General features: G+C 33.5%; 1 protein-coding gene across 2 annotated transcripts; it reads left to right on the top strand.

Annotated features, from left to right (window-relative positions):
• Positions 1 to 6,623: 6,623 nt before the first annotated feature.
• Positions 6,624 to 7,866, top strand: LOC147383513 (uncharacterized). 2 transcript variants are annotated; one of them, XM_086429010.1, is made up of 4 exons: positions 6,624 to 6,858; positions 6,975 to 7,048; positions 7,183 to 7,411; positions 7,497 to 7,866. In XM_086429010.1, exons 1-4 carry the CDS (start codon positions 6,780 to 6,782, stop codon positions 7,640 to 7,642), a joined length of 528 nt encoding a protein of 175 aa, XP_086285136.1. In that variant the 5' UTR covers positions 6,624 to 6,779; the 3' UTR covers positions 7,643 to 7,866. The 2 variants fall into 2 exon arrangements, with proteins under 2 accessions (XP_086285136.1, XP_086285137.1); XM_086429011.1 differs by having other exon boundaries at positions 6,625 to 6,858; positions 7,186 to 7,411; positions 7,497 to 7,863.
• Positions 7,867 to 16,198: the final 8,332 nt, after the last annotated feature.

The raw sequence follows: 16,198 nt of genomic DNA, 5'->3' as shown, positions 1-16,198 counted from the left end.
AAAACTATGGTCTTAACACATGCCACATAAGGAGAGTATGGGAGAGTACATCAAAGGGGGGGAGTCCGAAAATCACAACTCTTTTTCTAACCATTATAAGGGGAAAAGTACATGTGCCCTCATATTAATATCAGTTTATTTAGATCTTTTACATTAAATAAATTCTTAAGGCCTCTTCTAAGCTTTTTATTATTGTTGAAGTTTTAATTAAACTAAACAGATTCTTAAGGAATCAAAGTTTCATAAGATAAGAGTTGTTCAAGCTATTGAAATTATGTTGATAGTTGGAGACAACGTGGTGTCGGCTAAAGACAGCCCCACCGACCAGTTCATTGTATTTTTCGCAAAAGCAATCCTCTGACGTGCGCCAGTGGACTCACGTGATATTGCGGCCCCACTAACGGTTGAGGGAGTCAAAGATAGCGATTCAAATCAGTTAGACTTTGTCAAGTATTCAAAATCAGTCAACTATTTAAAAACTTTCGATTGGACAACCAACGACGTAACCGATTTACGGTGGAAAATTCACTCAGTGACATCAAATCCATCCGATTCGCTCGAGTTGAGTTGAATTTATCCGAGAGCCTAGACCCATGTTATCTGGTTCGTTGGTTCGAATTTGGGTTCAGGGTTTGTTGTTCGCCACTCTAAAGGTAATTCATTTTTTGGCTCGCTTTGATTTTCTAAATTGATTTGCTAACTTGGTTCGTTTCTGCATATGTATAATTCAAGTAGACAAGTTATAAGTATAATTATAATGTTAAAAATTTAGAAGTTAATTAAAAATAAATTAATAAAATAATTTAAACTTAAAATATGAATTATGAACAAAAATATAATAAATTGGTTTGGTTAGCCAAACTTAATGCTTTTGGTTTGTTGCACCTAATTAAAATTCGGTGGTACGACTTGTATTAGCTTCATACTGATTTGTGATTCGGACTAGTAGAAATAAATTGGATAACATAAGCCTATACAAAAAGGTTGATGTGTCACTATAAATTTATTTATTTTTTCACATGGTGATGACTCTGGGGCACTGTTTTATAAATTGTTCGGATTACTTGAGTGAGTCATCTCAATATTGTTAGTGAATGAAATGTGATTAAAGTAGTGAGATCTTCGATTTCCCTTATCATCCTTTTCTTCATCATTCTAATTTAGAGATCTGGGAAGACGCTCTTGTCTCGTTTGAGATAATCAAGATGTCTCGCCAAGTCAACTTGGTATCTTTCTTGAATAAAACGGGACAAAAAATAGAGATTAATTAAACATCGATCATTTTGGATTCACCCTTGTATAGTAATCACTAAATTCTATTATATAATTGTTAAATAAATGGGTATGTAGCTCAATTGGTAGGGCGGTCGCTTGACATGAGAGGTGCTGGTTGGATTCTTACATCTCCCTATCATATTAATGTTCTGCCACCAGTAAGTCTATATCAACTACCCTATCTAATATCTAGTATCTAATATCCGATTAATAGGATTTAGTCCACTCTTTTCCTACTTCAATTTATTATTTTAGGTGGTCTTTTGGGAGTACAGTTGAAAGGTTGGAACGATTGTGATAATATATTTTCATTTTCCCATATTTGAAATGGACCATCTTTCATTTATTTTGGAAATGCACCTCTCTTGAAATATTTGATTTGATCCTATTAAAAGTATTTTAATGAAATTCACTTTAGATTTAAGTTATTAAAAGTAATCTAGTTATGTTCTTCGTAAGTGGCTTTTGTAGGTAATTTCATACCGATAAGTATATAATGCTTGTAGGTTGTGAGTTCGATACCAAGTATGAGTATTAATTCCCTAGGGACCACTTATGAGGGTGCATCATCACTTATTTGGTGCATGTGATTTGTGGGCATTGCACGAACACTAGGACTACCCTTGGACAAGACCATGGTCTATAGACTGGGCAAAGCCCAGATACATACCAAGTCCATTGTTTATAAGGATATTGTAGATACATGATTTTTAAATCTGAAAATCATCTCTACGAGGATTTGGAGTCGCCATCATTCTTTTTTAGAAAATGATATGAATAGTTACTTAGTAGGTATTATTTTAGGAAAAGTTGTTGTTTTGATGTCGTCATTTTTGAATAAACAAAATAAATAAATAAATAAGTCCAATGATCGACAATTTATACCCCAAGAAGGGATTCACTATCAGCTTGGATTATAGGGATCATCTCATTGAAAGAGGTGACCCTTATAGAAATCTACCCTGAGAAGCATAGTTTTGAAAAATGTTGGCTAATGATTAATGAGCCTGTTCTCATGGGTTGAGAAGTGTCTAATTATTGATTGGCTTACAACGAGTTGAGTGAAGTATATGCAAAGGATGTTTGAGGATCTAAAATAGCTTTCTTTTGAAAGTGGTTACAACCCTTACATTTTCAACCGAACCGAAATCTTATCTATCGAAGATAGGAAAGGGTAAGTGTTACATCCCAGAAGCTTCCTAAAAATAAAAATTAAAGAAATGAAATGGGATAGTAGAAGAAAGAGATGGAGATGAGAGAAAGGGGAGTATGGCAACCACTTTGAGGCTTGAGCCTTCCTTCTATTTCTTATTTTCCTTTTTCTCATTTTTTTTTCTTGAGTCCTTGGTAGAGTTATGTGAGTTTCTTTTTAAAAAAAATGAAGTCAACAATGAAGAAGATGAGTAGAGTAGAATGAGATTGAGATGGATGACTTGATAGGGGAGATTTTTGCATTGGGGTTTTGTATTTAGCATGGGGGGTTTTATAAGATTTTGAAGATTCGTTATGAAAATGAAGATGTGGGTTGTGGATGGTGTTTAAAACATTTGATTGAGAATTGACAGGCATGGGGGACAAAATGTGATCAGATAGAGTATATTTGAATTCTTTAATGGAATAGAGAGAAGAATGAGGGATATGAGGTGATAAGTTGCAGGATATTGGAAATTGTTTGTGAGAATGTAGGGAAATGAGGAACATGGGGTGGTGGGTTGAAGAATATTTAAAAATTTTGTATAGAGAATGAAAAAAATAGAGTAGGGTGTAAGGTGTAAGGTATATTGTAATGGTGACATGTGGCATACGTAGATTATGGGCTTTGACCTTGGGCAATGGACCTTGACCTTGACCCGAGTAAAATTGGGTTTTGAAGGAATGGGTTTAGATTGAAGTGGGATTTGGCGAGGGCGTGGGATTGATAAGTGTTCGAGTCTTAGGATCGGCTTGATTCTAGGGTTTGGGTTGGAGTTGGGTTGCATGAGATTAGGGTTAGATTAGGTTAAGGCATTGGCTAGGGTTAGGCTTGTTTTTATGGTGAGGCAAAAAAGGTTTTTAGAGAGTTGAAGATTGGTGAGCCTTAGATGGGCTTATGATGTTTTCAAAATTGAAATTAAAGTGGTGAGAAATGGAGAAGGTGAGGCCTTATTGGAGGTTCGTGTGACTTGTAGGGGTCTTAGGACCTTTTGATTTGATCGAACTGTTGATTTTCGGGGATTTGAACTTTTCAAGCACATTGGCGGATTTTGCTAAAAAAAAACTTATTTTTTTTGGGCCCTTTCGATGATTACAAAAAAAAAAAAAACAGAAACAAAAAACTATGTTTGATTGAAATTGTTTGGGTTCGAAACCACTTATACAAAGTAACTATTATTTTGATCACGAATTTCTCACAACAGCCATTTTTTCCCCCCATTTATGCTTGAAATTGGAGGACATACACCCACTAGAAAAAAAAATATATTCTTTTACTTAAGACAATGGTATTACTATCAAATTTTTTTTCTTCTATAGAATGCAATATCATGCTATATAGTTTTTAGAGATCCATCTTGAGAAGCTTTCAAAGTTAACTTCGATCGCATTTTGATAATGTGGATATAATTATTTAAAGGTAATATGTGATGTTAAGATCTATAAATTCAACTTGGGGTAATACACAAGTTGTTTAACACTGCTTTTTCTTTATTTTAGTGAAACCAACACATGATTTTTTATTAATTAATATTAATTTTCAACATAACGTATAAATAATTTACTGAAATGTAAATGTGTATATAGGTAAAATAATTATATTTATCTTAGATACATCATTGTGGCCATATAAAATAAAGTTTTGATGATAATGATGGTAGAGTAACTATACTAAACCAAATCTTTTTAATGTCATTATTTCTATTGCATACCTTAATTGAAAATTTTAATATTTAAAAAAATGCAAATAAAATAAGAGAGATTTACAATAAAGTTAGTTGTTCATTTGAGTTAGAATTTTCTAATACTTTAGAAAAATCAAGGAATTTTTACAAAGGTGTACATATCTTGAGGAAAAAAATCTATGGTTCTGTGCACATTCAATGTCAGTTGAGTGTATTTAGGTGTGTTGTTTTTAGTCAATTTAGTATTATTGACGCTATTAATAGTTAAGTTAGGTCACCCTTCTTAATTTGATTACTAAACTAACCATTTACGTTGAGTGGCTAATTAAAGGGTATTGATCATAGCAGGTAGGCTTAGGGTTCGTTGAACCCTGCAAATATGAGGGCTTCTTCTTGATGAAGTCTAGAGAGTAGGAGAACAAACCCATCAAGCTTCACTTGCCCAATTTTCTTTACCTTCAAAATTTGGTAAAAGAGGGTAAGAGTTTTAAACTTGTGGACTTGTAACAATTCTTGTTCGGTAGATGGATTGCACTAACTTGATAGAGAAGGAGTCATGCACCACACTCTAGAGTCTAGACTTCTTTCACCATAGAAATACTTAGTTTTTTTTTTCTTTTTTTTTTTAAAGGTTAAATGAGCAATAATTTTATTACAAGAGAAAAATTACATGGGGAGAACCACTAGTTTACAAGTCTAAAATAATGCAGAGCCAATATATCCCCCCAAAAAACATATTTTTACACAATACACTTCAGATCATCAGTGTCGTAAAGTCTTACCTCAAAGATTCGGGTTTGTTTAAATGAATCATATTCTTTCTTATAACTTCTATCGTTGAAATGTGTTTATATCTGAAACAGTTTGGTGATCTTGGTGCCTTGATCTTAGGCCACAATACCCTTAAGATCATCATCGCCGTCAAATCCTTATCTTAAAGATATGGGTTTCGTTAAATGAATCATATTCTTCCATATAACTTCTATTGTTGAAAGGTGTTTATATCTGTTTTCACTATCTCAATTCATGTTATGTTAGGACGATCTTCTCTTGTTCTATTGGGAGATAGATAAATGATCAAATTTTCGGGATGAGACTTTGACAATGATGTTGGTTTATCTTTTGGGATTCACAAATTGGGTATCCTTTTGGGATCTAGAAATTTTAAGAAAAAGTATTGAAGATGGTATTAGATGATGTATATGTACACTTAGAATGTAAATTTAAACCCTTTTGGTTATAATACCTATTAGATCAAGATTACATCTTAGAGGAGCATACCTTCCCTTTGACGGTACTTCTTGTATCTCAAGATGGAAAACTTATTCCGCTTAAGAAGGCCATTCATGCATGGTGATGGTGAATACATTCGATATAAAGACTATCAATTATCATTATTGTTGGTCAAAAATCATCCAAAATATATAAATATTTAGCGGTCAGATTGATGTAGGACAAGGTCTAATATATTAGAGCATAAGTGACAATCATCAATAGGAGAACATCACTCACCCAATTCAGTTCAAAGTGATTCCTATCGCATGGATGGTATAATTGGTCAAGTCGGCTTGCCACTTGGTATAAAGCCCACTCCTTAGAAGTATATATGCAGCGATTTCTGTATTACCTTCCGCGCATTTTGTATATATATGCAGGTGCTAGCTAGTTTAGTTGGTAAAGTCTTTGGGTGATGATATTAGAGACTTAAATTCAAATCCCGCCAGCACCGAGTTAGTAAACTCATTAAAAACATGATTACCAATAAATTAAAAAAAAAAGTGTTCTGTATATATAGGATCCTATTCAGGTGCCAATTATTTGGCCAACACGTTTTGTGTCACATGGGTTAGAAATTTCAGAATGAGCTGACTTTTGGTGAAGATGATCTCTATCATGAGGAGATAATTTTAACTAAAAACCAGTTTGTTCCTTAACTTCTAATCCCATATTTATGAGTTGAAGAATCATGCACCGTTCTTTTTTTAATATTTTCTTAGTGATAATAAGTAATATTTTCTTGATAATTTTATCTAATATTTTTGTAGATTAATATATAAAATCTCAAAAAATCGTTTATGAAAAACATCATTGCACAATGACCTAGAACAAATCAATAATCGTTTACATCAATTGTATACCAAACTTGAAAAGTTTAATGCAAAAGGATCTAGAAGCAATCAATAAATAATATTATTATATTATTTTAAGACCTAAACAGCTGAACTCACCTGTAATTAAGACCTTTTAGGTTTGACTACTTCTAATACTTGAAAGAAATAGTCCAAAAGCAAGAAAAGGTGGTGATTTTACACACCAACTTCCCTCTCCTATTAGTCCAGTTGTTGTTACTCTAAAGAGAGAAAAATCATCAATCTAGTATCCCTTTTCCTATTAAATTTACCAAACTAACCCAGTCTTTTGTACAAACTATTATATAAAAGCTTTTGGAAATAGATATACTGAAGGGTACTTTTGCCAATCCAAGAAAATGGGTTGGCATGGCATTGGACTATTAGCATCTACCCTATCTGTTACTAATGTTGGCATAATTATTCTTATATATATTTAAGATCATATTGAGTCCCTTTCACTTTCGTTGATTTCTAATTCTCTAATATATTCTTTTGGATGGATTTCTCCTTCACCCTCAAGCCATTGTTCTTTGTTGTGATTCTTCTCTCCATTGCTCTCTTTTGTTGCAAATCAGGTATGCACAGTGAGCTAAAAATAATTTATCTTAATTCCATTTCTTAGATGCTTATATTGTATTTTGTTTTTTAATCTAATTTATTTTCATTAAAAATCGATAATTGTTAATAACAGAACATGTAGTAGAAGAAGAAGAAGATCCGGCTCAAATCGTTTCCAAAGCATTGTTATGTTTCAACGATAAGTTTGTGAGTATAATCTATTCGATGGCCATAAAAATATGTCTCGTACATAGGTAGTACATAGGACCAAAATCTAGCAGTCAAATTATAACGAATTTCTCACATATATAGATCACTTTGTTGTTGCCATGTTTGTGAAGAAGATTTACAGCAGTTGTGAAGAATCTTATAGATTGACACAAAGTGGAAACATCAACGTTCCTCCCGAGTCGACTGATGAATACTGTAACGGGCCTTGCCTCAGTGAGACACATTTGGTTCTCAATTGCATCGATGACATATTAACCAACTTTCTGTTTTACAACAAGGCCCACATACAAGATATAAGGGCTACACTTGCTGCTGGATGTGGCTATACCAGTGAAAGAGGTAACTGATGATTAACAACATAATCAGCTTTTAATTAATCACCAATCAATGTAGTTGATCAAAACATCTATATTGAATTGTGCAGGGAACTTTGATGTGGCTGAGCACATCAAATCAAGCTATGCACACAAGATTACACATCATTCTTACACATACATGTACTTGGTGATCTTAGGATGCTATATATTTGGTCTAATATCTTCAAGAATTTGTTTCTTGGGGGTTATATGATTATAAGAACGGGATACAAATACTAAGTTGCATAAAGAAACTATATTTGAGTTTCATATTAGATAGTTTGGAGAGGGGATACTAATTATTACCCATTTAAATCTGAGTTAATCGAAAATATTTGTACCCCATTGCGGCTTTGTCGAGATGGTTATCATATTGTACTTGGGCTAGTTCATTTATATATAATTACAATGTCTATGCCTGTTTATTTGGGTGTGCGAAGGAGCGTGATGTTAAGAAAAGGATTTCTTTAACTTTCAAATGAAATTGGATGCACAACTGCACAACAGCATCAAATATATATACAGAAGAAATGAAAAGGAAAAAAAAAAAAAACTTAACTTTCCTAGAGATATCAATACATGTTTCCTAGGGATTCACTTAAATTGGCAATCCCTATAGCAGATACATATCACCAATTTGTTTTATGGAGTGTCTAGGCAAATATTTCCTATTGAAAATACGTATGTTTATGTAAATTGGATCTGAATTCACCCCAAGTTGCAAAACAAAATGGATATAGCAAGTCCAGAGAGAGAGAGAGAGAGAGAATCAATTAACACAACAAAGAAATAGTAAAATGGACACCCATCACAAAATAGAAAGATCTAAGACAAAAAGCAACACAAAAGCCCACAGACCTTCACACTGACAACAACTTAAACTAGTTGCTCCAGCATATAAAGCAAAACCCAAATGACCCACAAAACCATTAAACCCAAAAAAACCTAAACAAACCAATGTCTCCACAACACAAAAACAAAGAGAAATTGAACTACTTCAAGATAATCAAGTATACTTGACAGACCCAGACCTCCCACTCCCTATATCCACTTTAACTATTTCTTCCTTTTTAACAGACCCAATAGCCTTTTCTTCAACCTTACGAGATTTCTCACTTGTGATGTTAGCTTTGACCTCCTTAACAACTTCATTCTTGATATTAATGTCTGGCTTAACATCCTCCACTTTCTTCGGGGTAACCTTCACGACTTCCTTCTTTGTTGGGCTTGTCCCTGAGGAGCAACAGCTCTTCCTTGCCATCTTCTTAATAGGAATCAAAGAAAAATATAATTTTATTTATCTAGCTACGGAGCTCTTGATTTGTACTTAATTTGAGGGAAAATAAGTACTATTTATAGAAGGAAGCATAGAAGATCAGCAGTGTTCCTGTTCCACGTACATTGAATGCTTCATGAATCCAAGGAGGCAAGTATTGATCATCGTTCATATTTGAAGGCTATTAATTAATTAAAAGTTGTTATTCTTTAATTTCTACGTTATATTGTGTCGCCTTGGAAGCTGGTCTAGAGAGAGAAGTGGTGATGTAGATTTATGTGGGATGATTGAGACTTTAAATGCATGGACCCATAATTTAAAAAATAAAAGAAGGAAATATTCCAAGATGATTTTAAAAAGTGTAATGATTTTGTAACTCAATATGTAAGAACCATAGATTTTCTCCCTTATACACAACTGCAAAAATTTACAGTTCTTGTTAATGAGTTTTTGAGTTACCCTGGCAGGTTGAGTTACAAAATCAGCACTCTTTTAAAATCATCCAAGAACGAGAGACCGAGATGACTCGTCCAAGTCATTTTGATATTGTTAGTGATGAGATGAGACACCATAAATGAGATCTGCGATCCAACCTTTTTCTCTTCTTTTTTGATTTTTAGATAAGAGTGGCAATTCAGAATGGTGTCCCATCCTTATAAGCATTGATCGGTTGTAAAGCTTGCTAAATAGATGCAGAGATAGAGATGTGAATTAAGACTTTGGGCAAGTCGAATTCGTTCCACAGGGATAGTTTGGATTAAAAACTCATTCGGATAAACAGTCCAAAACAGAATTGGAAAACAGATTTTTCTTAAAAACAAAATTGATTTGTTTAAAAATAGAGAAGAAATTAACAACTAATTTGTAAATGAAATTGAAACTACAAATAGAGATTGAGGATATAAGAAAGAGGGCTTGGAGAGGTCAATTCAACATTTGCAATTCATCCAAAATACTGATTTGTTCTAATTATAACTCAATCCACGTAGTAAGTCATTGCTCGTGGATCGGAAGATAAATCGAATTAAACATTGATGGTAACCGAAGAGTATTCATGAGAATCCCAACTTTAAACAAGTGTAGCTGACTTATACTTCAATTCTTCACATATCATGATTGTTCTTGAGTTTATCTAAGTAACAATCATCTAAGCTTGATTTGAATGTATAAGTTTGCTACTCTCATCCTAAGAGGATTTTCAGAATTAACATGTAAACTAGAAATAAAGAATCAAACAACATTGATAGGATGAAATTGCTCCGGCATTCTTGACCTCTCTAAGGAAGGTCTAGCCGATCATCGCAAGAATTAAAATTGTAGAAATTAATAAAAGAGCAAAGAACATGGGTGAAGAAGTTGATAATCGATCTAAAATTCTTCTTCTATATCTCTCCAAAGAATTACAAAAACAATGAAATCCCACTCTTGATGTTCTCACTACACTCAAGAGCTTTCTCACAAGAAAATTACAGAGAATTCTAAGAAGAAATTAAAGAAAATTATAGAAGAGAAGAGCCTAAGAGGGACCCAAGAGGGGACCCCTTCTTTGAAATCAACCCTCAAATTTATAATGTTCGTATTCGGGTAATCGGGGTGATTTGGCGGATAATTCGATTCGAATGACCCAATCAGTTAGAACCACCGAAGCTTTTAGAAGCTTCTGTAAAAATCTCGAGGACAAATTCCTAGAAATGACCGCGGCGCGGTGACGTGGCGCCCAAAATCCTCGAGATTTTGTCGGATGCTTCCTTTTTGCTTGCATGTTGTAACAGTAATTGTTATTTCTTTTGTAGGTTTCCGAATGTGCCATTTTCACCTGAAATTAGTAACAAACTATTGTTAGTCACATTAATTTGGGATTTAATAAAATTTATTATTATTTTAAGGGAACTAGTACTTAAACTTTGATAATTTTGGTGAAATTACGGTCCTAAAATAAGATTATTGGGACCTTATCAAGCATACTAAAAGAGTTCGGATTCTGTGATTATTTGGTAGGGCTTCAATTCGGTCAATTTGGATAAATTAGTAAAAGTTCTGTAAAAAGAATTGGGAAATTTTTTGAAAATATAAAATGATGTTTTGAATTCTTACCAAAATCCATATCCTTCAACCACCCATAAATTTCCAATCTTGTTTTTGATATTTGAATGGTGAAGAATTTTAACTTGAGGTTGAAGGGTAATTTTTTTTACCATATCTCTTGATCAATCGACAAGTCATCGATTAATTTTTCGATTCACGAACTAATCATCTAATCTCTTATTCAGAGAATTTTAGGAACTTTTAGAAAAAAAAATTGGAGAATTTTATGACTATGCCTATAGGAACACATCGCGTTTATGTGGTACATTTTGATTGGAGTTCGAGTATATTAGGCTGCACCTGTATGTAATGTAGAAAATGGCTTGATTAGGGGTCAGATGTATTTTAAACTCCAAGCCAAATGTGTCACATGAATATCGTTCTTATTCAATAGGAACGGGACACCCTACCTGATCCCAATTCTTTCGGATATAGGGGGAGGGGAGAACTATCAATCTCAGTTCGAGATACCAATAAGTCATCTTGTATCATTTGTGATACATCGGATTAACCCCACCCCCACCCCCAACCCTTTCCCCTCCTCCGCTGTCTTTGATAGCCTGTGCAGTTTATATATATTAGGGCATGTTTGTAACCCACATTAGGGAGACCACATTTGCACTAGAAATTTGCCTTAAATGGATTAGAAATTTCAAATGGGCTGTTTTTTTGTGAGGAAGACTTTTACGCTCTAATCAGCCCAACCTCAAACTTTTACCTCATGTAAGGCAAATTTTGGCTCCTAACATGGTCTCTCTAATGTGAGATACCGAACAATACCCACACCTATTTTTACATCTCTTGGAAGCCATCCATTTTACAAGATTCAATGGCATCTAGTGTTGTTGTATGAAACATTGAAAAAAATGGATGACATCTGGATGTCCCCCAAACACGTCCCATTAATATATGAGAGATTTATCGAATAAACCTATCTATTGCAAATTTATTACAAAAATTCCCTTACTTTAGTTTGTCACTCTACAAACCTTACTTTCTGAACCAGGCAAGTCGGATTAGTAAGATTTCAAATCTTACCAAGGGTCTTTGGGCCACATGGATTATCTCATTGACAATCCAACACCGCAACCTTTTATATTTCATTGAAAAAACTCATATTCGGGGATAATAATAAAAAAAGGAGAATTAATTGTTTTTTTCACAAGGTCCAAGGGGTGGAAAATGGAGTCCACCTAATTCCCAAAGTTAAAATTAAAATTCAACTATGAAATTAACGTTTTTTTCTATTTAAAAAATTCAAAATACTTAGAATTTTGTCCTCTACATCGCTGTGTTATGGCATTAGATGATGTTTTTGTATGCGACAAATTGATGCCATCATGAAAGTTTCCTCAGTAACTTAGTAAGGAAAGTGTTTTTCTTACTTAACAAGTATCCAAGTGAGACTCAAGGTTTCTTCAGTAACTAGAGAGTTATTAAAATAAATTTGCAACAGATACGTCAGCCATAAATCTCTCTTAAAATATTTATCAAAAGGATCTTATACCATTTTAATATATATATAATTATTAACAAATGATTATCTTACATTATAAAAGGAAATTATGGTAAAGTGTGTGATTGCAGATAATCAGGGACAAATTAATGAATTTCATGAAAAATTATGGTGGGAATTTGATTGTTTTGGAAAAATAAATCTTGGCGTTTGATTGCAACTACGGGCGTGAATGTCAAAAAGAGAATTGATATTTAGTCGTGAAGGTTGGAGACAGGGCCGGCTCAATATAAGTTGAGGCCTAAGGTGAAAAATAGAGGGGAAATTATGTCTACGTGGCAAGGTTTGGTTAGTGTTTAAAACACCATTGAACTCCTAAACAAGTCATGCACGCAGCCCCATGTATTTTAAGAGCAATTCCAACGCAATACCCATCCCCTCAGAATTACTGTTTTGGGTAATGGAGTCCAAAAATGGTGTTCCAACCCATCCCTAATCATTTTTTGGATTTTAACATTTTTATATAAATAAATAAAAAAAGGTACCCCCATTCGGTTACCCATCCTTTTTATAGAAGGGAAAAAATCTGGAATTTGCATAAAAAATAAGTCAATTTCAGAAAGTTTTAAATCTAAATTGAAATAGAAAATTATCAAACAATTTATGGGTGGCACTGTTAGAGTGCATATCACATGGATACCCATAATTGCTAACCACAGAACCTAAAAGACTCATTAATTTATGGGTATGGGTAGAGAGTGTTGCATTGGAGCTACTCTAAATCCAACCAAAACATGATTTACTAACGGCATCCCTAATTTACATACTACCCTCGCTAGAATTCGTACAATTGGTCATATGAGATTCTTTGAAATCCCAAATTAACTATCTTATAAGCAAAAATTATATCCGAAAATATCATTTTCATGTCGATTGACCAACTATGATCCTACATACGTAATGGCAATTAGATTGGATGAGACTAATAAAATATGGATAATGAGTCGAAGAAGAATTTAATCAAAGCCAAATCCTATCCCTAATCCATTAATTCAAATTTTCACCCGAATATAGATATATCTTGATCTGCCCTATATCCCATACATTTTATGCCTGTGTTCAGCCTTGAAATTTGAAATACAGTCTTTGCGGATGGCCGATTACCTACACCATCCATCATTAAGGTATGCTAAAATAGATTGGATGTATAATTGGTTTATTTCCACCCATGTTGCATGTCATATTTGCAGTCTTGTATCCCAAGGAGAGCAGATCTATGGTATTCGGACTTGTCACGTTAGGGGTGTCGATTGAGCTTTCCATGTGCTTGAGTCAGATTATCATGACTCTTTTAATTACTAGCGTTGATAATATAACGCTTTTTTTGACGCACGCCCCTAACGTGTTTGCTCACAACCCAACAGACATTTGACATGTGGTGCAAATGACATAAAAAATAGAGAGAAAGTTTCACATTGACAATCCAACAACACAACCTTTTAGATTCGATGAAAATGGACGGCCACCAAGCACCCAAATTTAAAAATAAAATTTAACGCTGAAAAATAATTATTTTTTTAAAAGTTCATATAATTTTGTCCACTACAACTCAATTACATCAGATCATGTTTTTGAATGTCATAAGGTGATAAGATAAAAAAGTTTTCTTTTTTTCACTATGGGTAGGAGAGAGAAAAGGGTGTGAGTAAAAAATGGCATTATATTATCAAACTTCTTTAATTAAATTGTGAAAAATCTTCATTTCCTAAGTACAAATTTAAAGTAAATTAGATAGCCATTGAGAATTGATTTTGTACCAAAACTGCCCTCAATTTTTTTTTATATTAAAAATACCCCTGAATGCTTATTTCCAAGGTGTATTTAATGCCCTCAATGACACACGTTAAATTAGATTAGTTACAGTTGAGAACTGATTTTGTACCAATTGCCCTCAATATTTTTTTTTATATACATTAGAAATACCATCAAATGCTTATTTTCAAAGTGCATTTAATGCACCTTAAGGGAATCTTTCGTAGGAGGTGTTTAAAATGAATATAGATGGTAAGCACCCAAGGTGGAGGATTGAAACCCTCCTCTCACACCTCAAGCATGCCATGTAAGCCATAATTCAAGAAAATTTTAAAAAGAAAATATTTAATGTAAGCATCAATCCCTTGACTTATGTGGCATATGTTGAGGTGTGGGAGGTCGACTTTAATCCTCCACCCTGGGTGCATAGGATCCAAACTCGTTTAAAATATATTGGACTCCAAATCAAAGCATTTTCTACAGGAATTGCAATCCAAAGTGTTTATTACTATAGGAACGAGACAACCTTCTGGATCACTACTCTAACAAAATCCAATATATTTTTAGATTAATGATAACCTGACTCAAAAAAGATACTCAAATATACTTAGCTAACATGAAATGAGCACAAAACCATAGTTTTTTTTTTTTTTTTTTTCCAATGATATTATAGGGTTCTGGGATATACTTCTACAAGATCTAAGATGAAAAAGTCTGAGCGAAAAAATTTACCCAAATTTTCTGCAAGAGACTAATTTAAAGTTCCCCCAAATACTATTATAATTATTGTCATAGTGAAAAATACATCCTCTACAATCTTCAAGGTAAAAATCTTCGCGAGAGTCTACGATCAACCATTAGCTTGTATCTCCTTTAACCTTCAAACCTGAAGAACAGGAATGGGTTATTTTGAAAAGATACAAAAGTAATCGATTTTTTTGGAAGAAAAATAAGAGCTTCTTAATTGGACGTAAGAAGAAAGTGGATTCATGATAAGGTCGATTATGTTAAAAATGAGTATTCTACTGGACAATCCTCAAAACCAAGTACTATAACGTTGAAGAAATTCCCCTAAGGTTTTGAAAACTCCCTTCAAACCTTGCCTTTTCAACTTTGTTACAAACTCTTCTTTTCCAAAAGTAGTTAATTTTAAAAGAGTAGATTTATCATAAATTATGAAAAGATAATTTTCAACAATATTGGACACAAAATATCCATTAATATTGAACTATTAAATATGGGAAATGTTCAAACACCCTACACTTTACCCTACGCTTTATCAAATGTGTTTTGTCCTGCATGGGTTAGAAGTTTTGGAATGAACTGAGTTTTAGTGAGGATGATCTCTACGATTAGAAGATCATCCTCACCAAAAATCGGCCCATTCCAAAATTTCTAGCCCCATGTTTACAAGTTGAAAAATCGTGGACCGTCCATTTATTGTAAACCATTTTTTATGGGTTTAGAAGTTTTGGAATGGGCTGATTTTAGGTGAGATCATCCTCACCTAAAATCAGCCCATTCCAAAACTTCTAACCCATGTAGGACAAAACACGTTTGATAAAGTGTAGAGTGGAGAACGGGACTATTAAATATTATTTTCAACAATATTGAATAGGAAAATACTGGAATGACACAAACCAAGACACAACGCAGACAAAAATGATGTAGTGGAACGCACATAACCAAATATGCTTTTTACACGTATCTCAAGGAAAAGCATCTACGGTAATGTGGGCGACACCCCATCATTTTGTTTCCGTTTGTGTCTCCATTTGTGTCACTCCAGCACGACTCGAATAGAATATAAAATATCCAACACAATTAAAAACGTTAAATATTTTATTAAAAAAGAAAAAATACCCTTCACCCATTTAGTACAAATTCCTTGTAGATAAAATATGGACCACAATTAGTGGCTTTTGTATGAAAAAAGAGTAGTGATAATCCCATGTAGCACAATCAATCGACTCTCCTCACGTGACAAATTTGGGAATCGTAGACCTGTATACCTCGGGATACACATTTTTATATATAGGAAAGTGCAGTTTTGTATAGTGAGGCATATAGATCTACTCTTCTTGAACTTGTTACATGAGGAGAGTAGTTATTATCTTGATTATTAAAAAAAAAAATTGTCT

The sequence above is a fragment of the Akebia trifoliata genome, chromosome 16 (assembly GCF_017979445.1).
Source record: "Akebia trifoliata isolate Shusen 1 chromosome 16, ASM1797944v1, whole genome shotgun sequence".
Lineage (NCBI taxonomy): Eukaryota > Viridiplantae > Streptophyta > Magnoliopsida > Ranunculales > Lardizabalaceae > Akebia > Akebia trifoliata.
This window is presented reverse-complemented; position numbering and strand designations above follow the sequence as displayed.